The sequence below is a fragment of the Salvia miltiorrhiza genome, chromosome 6, assembly GCF_028751815.1.
Source record: "Salvia miltiorrhiza cultivar Shanhuang (shh) chromosome 6, IMPLAD_Smil_shh, whole genome shotgun sequence".
NCBI lineage: Eukaryota > Viridiplantae > Streptophyta > Magnoliopsida > Lamiales > Lamiaceae > Salvia > Salvia miltiorrhiza.
In genome coordinates, this window is record NC_080392.1 from 23808472 (window position 1) to 23820497 (window position 12026).

Below are 12026 nucleotides of genomic sequence, written 5' to 3' on the forward strand. Positions count from 1 at the left end.
GGAGGGGGGCTGCACTGGAGACGCGGGCTGATGCGAGGCCGTGTCTTAGCCAAGACACGGGTCGAAGGCGATAAATGTATGGCGCGTCCTCCGGACGCGCCCAATTAAAAAAAAAATTTGAAATTCATTATTTAAATTCAAAAAAATTCGAAATTCATTATTTAAAAATTCGAAATTCATAATTTAATTATGTTTTTAATTTTATTTTTAATGGAATTGAGAATTTAAAAATAAAAGTGTAGAAATATGAATTTTGTGGAAATGAAGATCTAAGACACCATTTAAGACACAATGCATTGGAGATGTGTGTGTCTTAGGTGGGGACCACCATCTAAGACACCCCGTAAGACACAACCCACTGGAAATGCTCTGAAAATTGAAGATAAAAATCAGGATTAAAAAAAAAAAAAAAAAAGACACAACCGATCAAGCCGAGCGCACATCATCATTTTCAAACCTATAATTTCTTAAAGCTTAAATCATCTATCCAAATATATATTTTTATGTTTACAAAAGCAAACACCACTCGAAAAGAAACAAAACTAGAAACTATAATAAAACAATAAAAGAGCATCCAAACACCAAGTATGCATATAACTCACATCACATGAAACATTACCATATTCTAGTCCATAAAGTAGGTAACAAGTATCTGTCACAAATAATGTCACATTTTCAATTCCAAATAAATAGACAATTCATAACATTTAATGATCCACAAATATTATCTAAACACATATCAAGTGGTCGTCATCACCCTTCAACTCATATTCCAAACCCAGCCTACAAAAACAAAAATCTCAGCCCACATCACTCCAAAAATAAAAAAATAAAAAAATGGGAATCGCCGAAGAGGCTCACAATGTCCGCGTGATCGGCTCCGGGCAGCAGACGATCGTGCTCGCGCACGGCTTCGGCACGGATCAATCGGTGTGGAAGCATCTGGTGCCGCACGTGGTGGAGGATTACCGCGTGGTGCTGTACGATAACATGGGCGCCGGCACCACAAATCCGGACTACTTCGATTTCGAGAGGTATTCGACGCTGGAGGGCTACGCCTGCGACGTCCTCGCCATCCTGGACGAGCTCGAGGTGCGCTCCTGCATATACGTCGGCCACTCCGTTTCCGCCATGATCGGCCTCATCGCCTCCATCTCCCGCCCCGACCTCTTCTCCAAGATCCTCACCATCTCCGCTTCTCCGAGGTAATTCGTTGCTTCGTCTCTCCGATCAATTTCGTGTTTAATTTGAGTATACGAGATGAGATCAATTTAGGTTTTGATTAATTTCGCTGGAATTTTTCAATTTGGATTTCAACTGTTTGATTGACTTTCAGTTGAGTTTTGGAGGAGCAGGAACTAGTCTTTTCAATAATGGAATTTCGTTCACTGTTTCAGATGCTGTCGTTTTATTTTATCGTAAAACCAAACTAGAACTAGATTCCTAAACAGAGTTTTAAATTGGAGTTTTCTATACATAGTGCGTGCCTAAATACAGTTAATCATTAAATTTCCTATTGCTATGACAGAAATATTTTAAGTTTTGTGATCCAGCGTCTCGAGTTTAGTGTCTTATTTTCATTTTTTTCTTCAATTTTAATTTTATGCACTTTATTTCTTTTTGTGATTATTAATTAGGATTTATTCATCTCAACTAAGTAGGATATATAATTATTTCCATCATTCAATTTTACTTTTATTAATTAATAATTTATTATTTAGATCTATAATTTAAAGTTAGGAGTATAATTTTGTTTAACATCAATTTATTGAAGTGAAGGTTAACTATGATTCACAATATTACGATAAATTTTATTTTATTCCTATTTTTTCACAAAAAAAAGTCATATTTCACATTTTGAACCTTCAGATCCTACATTCTCTCTTATATTTAATTATAAATTTACTTTTATTCTATTTTTAACTAATAATATACATTTATTCTATTTTTTTATACTAACATCATCCTTACAAATTATACCTTTATTCTACTTATAACAACTTTATTAATATTTGTATCCATTCTCGTTTGAGACTTTTTTTTCGTGAACGGATGGAGTATTAACAAGAAATTATGGTACATCGAAGCCCATCCAATTTATACTAAGAGGGTGTTTGGCTAAGCTTATTTTTAAGAGCTTATAAACTCTTGGAGCTTATAAGATATAGTTGCTTAAGAGTTTATAAGTTGTCAAAGTGTTTAGATAATTGAGCTTATAAGCTAGAGAAAGAAATTTTAGTTAAGAGAGAAAAAATATTAGTTAGAAAAAGAAAATCGAAAAGAGATGAAATTAAAATGATATATAATGAAAATAAAAAATCATAATTGAGTTATTTTTGTAAAATGAGTGTTGCTTATATGATAATGAGAAAATAAATTAGGGTAGATGAACTTATTTTTTGGTAGCTTATAAGCTCTTTAGTAGCTTATTTCGCCAATCTTTGAAGGGGCTTATAAGCTCCTAAAATAGCTTATAAGCATCAACCAAACACCCTCTAACTGGGGCCACGGTCAAGGGGAGACATAGATAACAAAATTCGGAAACCATATTTTCTCAATTAGGAACTACAGCAGCACAATTTTTACAAAATTTTGATAATTTAATTATATTATAAGAGTACAAATCTTCGATATATTATTTCCTCCGTCCCATTTATAACGCTCCAATTTCATTATTAACTCGTCGCATTTATAATATTTCAACTCAAAAAGAAAATAAATTACTTTATTTACTATTGTTATCTCTTTCCCTCATTTATTTAATCTTCATTTACTTTTCCACTACTCTCTCTATCCCTTCACTAATTTACTTTATCTACATTTCTTTAATTTGCGTGCTTCAATTTTTTGGAATGTTATAAATCTCAACTAATTAATTTTTTTTACTTTAATTATTTACTATTGTTATCTCTTCCCTCATTTATTTAATCTTCATTTACTTTTCCACTACTCTTTTTATCTCTTCACTAATTTACTTTATATACATTTCTTTAATTTGTGTGCTTCAATTTTTTGGAATGTTATAAATAGGACGGAGGGACTATAAGAGTGTGTTTTTCTTTTATTATAAATTTATCATAAAAAAAATGAACGATAAAGAGTTTTTCTTAAATTTCTCATTTCTTTTATGAAGTTTCTCCTTTTTACTACAAAAAAGAATTTTACTACAAAAAAGAAAATGAGAAAAAATAAAGAATAAATTAAAAAGGAAATTTGTTTTATCACTTGTCTTTTCATAATAAATAAAAAAATTAAAAAAAAAAACACACACTAAAAGAAAAAAAGATGTTGGTGGCTGCGACTGACCAAAAAATACTCCCTCCGATCCCATAAATATGTATAGTTGGTTATGGCATAAATTTTAATAAAAAGTTGTTTGAAATATTGATAGTGAAGAAATAGTCCCATAATGAAGGTATTGTTGAGTAAATTATGAATAAATATATAAGTTATAAGGTAAAATTATGAAAATTATGTGTAGAGTAGTATTTAAAAATAGAGTGTACATAAATTTGAATACGTACAAAAAAGAAAAAAAAAATGCATAAATAGGGATAAATAGTTGTTTTATGTAGATGTTTTTGTTGACATATTGTATTACAAATGTTAGATACATGAACGACCCGGATTACTATGGGGGATTCGAGCAGTCGGAGCTTCTAGAACTATTCGAGGCGATGAAGTCGAACTACAAGGCGTGGTGCGACGGGTTCGCGCCGCTTGCGGTGGGGGGCGACATGGAGTCGGTGGCGGTCCAAGAGTTCAGCCGGACTCTCTTCAACATGAGACCGGACATTGCACTTAGCGTGGCCCAGACCATATTCTACAGCGACGTCAGACCCCTCCTTCGCCACGTCACCATCCCCTGCCACATCATCCAGAGCATCAAGGACCTTGCCGTGCCCGTCGTCGTCTCCGAGTTCCTCCACCAGAACCTCGGCGGCGACTCCATCGTCGAGGTCATGTCCACCGACGGCCACTTGCCGCAGCTCAGCTCTCCCGACGTCGTCGTGCCCGTGCTCCTTAGGCACATTCGCTATAACATTGCTGCTTGATTCTTCTAATATTGCTACTTTGTTTCTCTGCCTCATTAATGTCTCGTTTTCTTACTATTTCTGCTTTTTATCTTCAATTGCTCTCAGCTTTGTACAAGTCATCAAATGTAATTATTAATCCTCGCAAAACATTATTTTTCTTTTCTTGTTTGGTTGAGTGAAATCCACAACTACTAAATATATATAATAGGGGTTATTGCCCCTAAATACATGAACTATGACTAAATTCTAGTTTATAACACCACCTTTAGATTTTGCCTCATGATACATCACCTTTCATTTCTTTCTTAAATCTCCCATGGCCAAAGTATGGATATTCAAAAAATTACCCCATTATAAAATTTATTGCACTTTGACCCCTAAAAACTTTTGTTTTTGACCAAAAGACAATTTATACCCAAAACATGTATAAGATTGGGCTTAAATGGTATATCGGCTGGAAACTTTCCTCGTACCCGATAGATTACTTTGTGATCTGGGTCTGGACTGTGAGACAATGCCACGTACTATTAAGCAAAAAACAGTTTAAATGATCCTTGTTTAAAATGGTATCAGAGCGGGTTTTTATAGAGGAATTATATAATTTTTAGTTTATTTTCTAATTAACCCATGTGGGAGGAGACTCCATTAAAAGTTTATGAATCCGGACGAGTGTCCGAGATGTGTACACTACAGGACTTCTCTCCAGAATATGGAGAATGAAACCAGACGCCTTATGGGCGAACTCAGGATGTATTGGCGAGTTCTTGGGAATAACCTATTCCTAGAAGAAAACGAGGAGGCCGTTCGAGACCTCATTCTAGAAATCAAGGGATACCTTGATTCTCTCATGTGTATTGCTGTGGCCAAAACGGCAATGGAACAAACCAGAAATCACATCCATTCAACATATCACTGAATGGAACAGAAAGACAAGGCGGGAGTAGCTTATCCAAGCTACCACAAGATCGAGCCAGACTCTTCCGACAACGTCAACTTGCGGGAGATTCAGAAAACGGTGGAATATTATGGCAACAAGCTGTATGAACTACCCATGGAGATAAGCAGAATATCACTCAAACAAGAGGAAATCCTAACCCTCTTGCGTGATATCCAGAAAAGAATGGAGGAAATTGAAAGGCGAAAACCATGTTCCGGAAAAATTCGGAATCAATGGTCCAAAGACCCGACGAATACACTCCTATTTGATGCAGTTCCAAAGGAGTTGCAGCCGAAGGACATAATCCGAATCATGAAAGGCAAATATCATGAATAGCCTTGATAGAATCGGATTAGAAGATCTACAAGAGTTAGCAGAATCTTTTGCTAATCTCAATATGGTGGATCTAAATATGAACCAAGGAGATGAAGGCCCCAAAATTGAGCCTTAAGAAGGAAAATCGTCAGAAAAAGGGTCAGCCCAAGACGATGCAAGCCAGTTCCAACGAACCCGACGACGGAGGCCTCAGATGCAGAATACTCCGGTTGGAAAGGTCACACTGGAACCAGTCCATCCATATGGATTGATCCTCAACCTCGACGAAGCCAGCTTCAAAGAATGGGAGGGTCTCATCGACGAATGGGCTTCATCATTGAAAGTCGTAATCGCCACAATAGATTACGATAAAAAGGAATTTGCCAGAGTCTTCGAAGCCAGTTTGGCGGGAATGGCAAAACAATACTGGGATAAACTTGAGGTTCCAGTAAGGGAAGAAATGTTTAGTAGCACCTCCATGTATGACATCATCAAGGAGATTACTAAGCAGATTAAAATCCATTTCTTGGGAATGGGTTTTTTCGAAGGATCCGCAGAGGAGAAGCGCAAGAAATATCAACAGGCACTTCATAATCTAAGATTGATGGTGCTAGAGCCAAAAGCTCTCGATGAATTTCTGCGCCTTTATACCCTATATGTTCATATGGGGGAAGTTGAAGATCAGACGGCCATGGACCTCTTTTTCCCAAAGTTTCCAAGTCCATGGAGAGAGATGCTCATCAAGGAGTATGTTTCGCCCGGAGGATATCCCCTCGATAGTGCTTCAAGGAGGATGTCTTATGTCCACAAGAAGCTGTCCGAATGGTGCCAAAAGGCGGCGGACCAGAGGAATCTCAAGAGATTGAGGAGACTCAACAAGAAATCCCCATTGATGTGCGACAACATTGATCTTCCAACAGAGATTGGTGCTGAGTTGCTGTATCAAAAGAGGAGCCGGAAGAAACATAGGTACCAACCCTATGAAAGAAAGTCCAGAAGGAGTTCTTGGAAGCCAGGGACTATGTGGACCAAACAGAAGGCACGCTCCTATAAGTCAGGCCAACGGAGCGGACCATCAAGAAACCGATTCTCAAATCAAAAGAGAATCCCGGCGAGAAAAACTTTCAGGCGCACTCAGGCCAAAGCAAATGAAAGTTTTAAAGATTGCAACTGCTGGACTTGCGGTGCAAAGGGGCATATTTCAACCAATTGCCCAGACAACGAGAGAAAAGGGATAAAAAGATTCGAATCCACACAGGATATCGAAGATGCTATCTTTTACCAGAATCTGATACCCGTGTATCAGTTTGAAGATATATCCTCTGATGAGAGTATATATGAGCAAGAAGAAGTCTTTAGTTCTGAAGATTCGGAGATGACCGATGGATCAACCGGAGGCGAGTCAGACTAAAGAGGAGCACGAGGCCCACCACACCCAGAAGGAGGATCAGAATGGATTTACCAGCCATTTCCTGATTCCACAAAAAGAAGTGGTGAAGCAGCTCGTGAAAAAACTCAAGAAGGAAACCGAAGAGGTTCAAACCTACCAAGGGTTTTCTAACGGGAGATTGAATCGAGTTTTAAATAGCTTGATTCCAACCAAAAGGAAGCATCATGTCTATTTTGGTGTCACAAGCCAAGAAACGGCGCTTCCAATTGAGATCACAAGCAACCAGGTGGAAATCCAGCTGGTTCCGGCCGAAGATATTAGGAAGGATCTCAAGAAAATGAAGCCAGAAGTCGCAAGTACGATGAAATGGATTCATATTGGAGCAATTCAGTTGGTACTTAAATCTTCCCTTTTTCCAGGGACAGACCAACCAATTGACGTCGCACTTTGCGATAAAAGAGTCAGAGATGCCAGAGAATCAGTTATTGGAGCTTTTTCGGGCAATCTCTATGCCAAGAAGATTATAACCGAGTTCTACCCGCAGATCGCTTATAATCTACAGGATTCGTCCTTCAGCCGAGCCCTGACCCTCTATCAGGACTACAAAAAGAAGGAGTACATGACAGATGGAAACAGGCCATACTCACTGACTTATCAAGTTTCGTATGCCCTATCAAATTCCCATCATACGGAGTTATTTCTGGGAAAAGAGTTTATTGAAATTCCAGAAATATTCAAAGAAGTAGCCAAGGCAGCCCCTCCAAACCGAGTGGAAATTCCCCAAGTCAGGGAAATCGACATCGATGTGGGAGACAAACCGGTGCTGAGCCATACCCAGAGTCTCAGACTGGGAGCACCCAGGCTATCATTCCAAGGAAATAGGCTAACTTCAGGGCCTATAACAAGGAGTTTCTCTCATTCTTATGAGAGAAGGGCGATCCAGGAAACACCAGTCCTAGACATGAGGGTCAAATTCAAATGCCCCGAAGGATGGAGACAGGTTTTCACAAGAATTGATACAACATGCATGGAAAACAAGTTTCCTTGTAGTATGTTGTATTATTTGGCGAATCCAGGAGACAACCGATACATCGGAACTCTGGAGGTTGGAGGTTTTGAAATTCAGACCGAAGGCCAAGCCGGACAAGAAGCGGATGTCCTGTTCTTAGGACGAAATTTTCTTGACAAATACAAACCATGGTCATGGAAAGCAGGAGGAATGGAGATCACCATTGGACGCCAAAGAGTGATGATCCAATGACAAGTCCATTCTCGATATACATCTCTGTGGGAATGATATATGAGAAATTCAAAGCAGAATATTTTGCTGCTTATGTGGATTCAGGAGCAGGAATCTGTACAGCAAAACGAGGAGTCTTTCCAACAGAAGTGGAAGAAGATCTACCTCGAATTGCAGGAAGGGATTTCTCCAAGAAGATTTTACTCTTATCAAAAGGAGTAAAACAAGCAGAAATATTGATAGGCGGAGCAGGACAGACACCTTGGTACAAGGTCAAAACTCCACCAATTTATTTCCATGATACCGGAGCAGATATATTATTCGGAAATAATTTTCTGCAAAGCTTCAAGCGGTATATTCAAGACAATGAAGCCAGGAGGCTAGTGTTCACAACCAATTGTGACCACAAGATCATTGTACAAAGGCTCAATGGAGCTTTTCATCGTTCGATGCCAATCAAATTCCGCAGCAAGCGTGGTGATGATGATGGCAGACACCGGAGACCCCAAATGAAGGATCAAAGGAGATTCGGAGAAGTTTTGCTCAAATGCAGAACTGAGGGATTTCCAAATCTCTCTGAGGAAGAAATTCAAATCCTCAAAGTATCCCTGATATCACACAAAGATATCAAGGAAGAAGAACAGGTGTCCATTGCTGACGTCAAAAGGAGAATCCAGAAGTGTTACCACGAGGATCCTTTGGCATGGTGGGACAAGAACCAGCTCAGAGCAACCTTGAAAGTTAAAACTGGAAAGGAGCATGAGTTCGTTAGATTCAAACCTATCCTGATGAACCCTCAAGATCAATAGGATATGATGAGTATAATCAAGGAACACCTTGATTTAAAGCTTATTGAAGGAGGAAGATCACCCTACAGCAGTCCTGGATTTCTGGTAAGAAATCATGGGGAGATCAAGCGAGGAAAGCCAAGACTGGTCATTAATTATAAAGGAATTAATGACATTCTTGAGTTTGACGGATACTTCATCCCAAGCAGAGAACACCTCATCAACTGCATCAGAAGTGCAAAGGTATTCTCGAAGTTTGATTGCAAATCAGGTTTCTACCAGATTCGCATGGAGGAAGGGAGTAAGAAGTTCACAGCCTTCTCTACTCCACAAGGACATTATGTATGGAATGTCATGCCAATGGGGTTGGCCAACGCGCCTCAGATATTCCAAAGAAAGATGGATAATCTCTTCAAAGATTATTCTTCGTTTATGTTTGTTTACATTGATGACATTCTTATTGCATCAAAAAACATTCAGGAACATGTCAGACATCTGGAGATCTTCGCAGATGTTTGCCAACAAGAAGGACTAGTGCTGTCAGAAAAGAAGGCAGTCATAGCTACCCAGAAGATGGAGTTTCTGGGGATCGAGATCGATGAATCTGGGATTATTCTACAAGATCATATTGTAGAAAAAGTTCAGGGATTCCCGGAGGATCTCAAAGAGAAAAAACAGCTCCAAAGCTTTCTCGGAGTTGTTAACTTTGCAGGGATGTTTATCAAAAACCTTGCAGAACACAGAAAGATCTTCAGTCCACTACTGAAGAAAGATGTTCCGTTCATATGGAAAAAAGAACATCGGGAGGGAATGAAGAAGTTGAAAGAGATTTGCAAAAATCTCCCGAAGCTTTCGATACCACAAGATGAGGATGACTTAGTCCTTTATACAGACGCGAGTGATTTCTGGTGGGCAGCAGTGCTTACAAAGATCACTCCTTATGGAGAAGAACCTTGCAGATACTGTAGCGGGCTCTTTTCCGATGACGAAGCTGTGCGATGGCACATCAACGAAAAGGAATTCTTTGCAGTGCAAAAGGCGTTTAAAAAATGGCCGCTTTTCTTACTTGCTAAAAAATTTGTTTTGAAAGTTGATAACACTAACGTTAAAGCTTTCTTAACAAAAAAGATTGAATCTAAGCCTGAAAAATCTAGACTGCTTAGATGGCAAGCCGAATGTCAATATTATGATTATGATATTGTCGTTTTGAAATCTGATCAGAATGTTCTTGCAGATTTCCTTACAAGGGATGGAGCTCCCTGAAGTGGAGGCCATCGAGGCAATACAGGGGCAGCTCTTTGCAAGTCTAGAGTTGCTACAACAAGAATGGCAGAAGTGTGTACTACACACTAAACAAGCTGGAAAGATACAAGCGGCTGACGAAGCCCAAGTATCCAACCAAATTGATAATTGCTTCATGAAGATGTTCAATCTTCAGGAAGTACTCAGCAAGCCGCTCTTGCGCGTTGTCCGTGAAAATCGGGCTAAAGCAATGCTTTCCGTACAGGGCGGATTATCTGTAGCAGGGGATTCAAGTACCCCTAGCACAAGTCCTGAGAGAATGGCTTCACAGCCGGACGCTCGAGGAAAAGATGTTGTTAAGGGGTCACACCCTGAATCAACATGTCAACCCTCCACCTCTGGGGTAAAAGAGGGAGAGATCAATCTTAGGCCGATGACTGGCCAACTTAAGGTTGATACTAATTTTGTTGATATTTCTCCTTCTTGGCAGATTTATCAAGACAGATGGGAGAAACTCATCACGAGAAAGGGCATTAATCCGGGAAATTGCTGGGTTGATGTTGCAGGGAGATACCCTAGGATTTGGACAACTCCGGGAGCCAATCCAAATCACATCAAGGAATGGTATGAGTTTGGGGCTTTAGCCTCAGTTTATACCACTGCTCCAGCCTTCAACGAAATCAAGGGTCTACCAAAATGGATCCAGAAAACGGTGTTTGAAGCCTGGGAGAACAACGAGTCCCTTAAACGGGGAGATGTTCTGGAACTATACTTCTTTAGTGCAGCACCAGAACCCGTCGGAAAAGGAGTCTATGAAGCTTTTCATTTCATCAAGCTTCGGAGACCAGATACAGGAGCCTTGAACCGGATCAAAGTTCCTGATTTTCAAGTCCCAATCGCCTCAACCTTTACGGAGGAACAAATTTCCACGAGACGAGCATGGGGTCTATGGGTCTGTCTTACAGAGATGGACAAAATGAAATCCAGATTTAAGTTCTTTCAAAGTTCTGATCTGGGTACGTTCCTTGTTAACACAATGACAGGAACAACAACCGAGTTTGCCGAAAAATCTTTCGAGAAAAAGAGGCAAATGATATGGGACAACAAGATTGCGGGGAGCAAAGAGACTCGTCGCAAATTCTGCAACATGGCTCATCTGGGCCAATGGATCGAGAAAATCTGCGATCAATGTTCGTCGCAGAAGGAGCCAGAATTCAGAAAAGGTTTCTTCCCGAAACCTGACAGAAGGAGGTTCCGGTCTGATGAACACGACAAGCATCAGACTCCAAAGGGGAGGACCCCTCGGGCACCAAAAAAGTAAGGTGGGCGACAAATCAAAGTGAATCATGTGATTCACAGCAAGGATCGCACCCACAAAAACGACAAAAGTGGGTGGAATGACAGGAGGACCACTCAGCGCTCCAGGACAAATGTGAGTGGAAAGAAAGCAGCCGGCCCCTACCAGCATTATCACAAAGCGATAAAGCAAGGGCCCAGCACATGTGACAACACCAACAAGTGTCGGCAATAATGGCCAACAAAAGAAGGTGGCTGTCAATTTCAAGCAAGCTGGCCACGAAGATAGCATCCGAGGCCAACTACCAAGCAATAATAGAGGGTATCAGACCTCTATAAAATCACAAGTGCTGGAGAGAAGAAGATCATCGAAAAATCACAACACTTTCACACACACAACTTCCTCTCTCTAGAAATTATCTTTGTAATTTTAATTTTTGTTTTCAAAGTTTTTCGTTTTTAGTTTTAGTTTCTTTTATTTTATGTACACAAGTATTAGCTACTATGAGTAGCTAAACAAGTCGTCTCCTCCCTTGGGGAGAATTTTATGAAATAAATTAATTATTATATAATTCCTCTATAAACGCTTAGTTTTTGCCTAACTATTCCGGGTTGAGTAAAAATATTTTCTTTAATTTTTCCAACAAAGTATTTAGTCGACACTTAGTGAAGGAGGAGGGTTGCAACCATCTCTTGCGAGTGTGTGGTTGGTGCGTGCCGGGGAGGCAGACGAGCCGTAAAACGCAACAAGACTGACTCCTGAAGAAGACCAGTCGACAAA

The 12026-nt window shown here is 39.7% G+C and overlaps 1 protein-coding gene across 1 annotated transcript; it reads left to right on the forward strand.

Moving 5' to 3' along the window:
• Positions 1–627: 627 nt before the first annotated feature.
• On the forward strand, positions 628–4201 carry LOC130988917 (probable esterase D14L). Its single transcript, XM_057912903.1, has 2 exons — positions 628–1205; positions 3611–4201. The coding sequence occupies exons 1-2, from the start codon at positions 838–840 to the stop codon at positions 4053–4055; spliced, it is 813 nt and encodes a 270-aa protein (XP_057768886.1). The 5' UTR covers positions 628–837; the 3' UTR covers positions 4056–4201.
• The last annotated feature ends 7825 nt before the right edge of the window (positions 4202–12026 follow it).

What these genes read in the sequence shown, in the direction of transcription:
- LOC130988917 (XM_057912903.1), top strand. Translation starts at nt 838, where the DNA reads ATGGGAATCGCCGAAGAGGCTCACAATGTCCGCGTGATCGGCTCCGGG. An exon ending in ACCATCTCCGCTTCTCCGAG is followed by an intron (nt 1,206 to 3,610) that starts GTAATTCGTTGC and finishes TACAAATGTTAG; the next exon opens with ATACATGAACGACCCGGATT.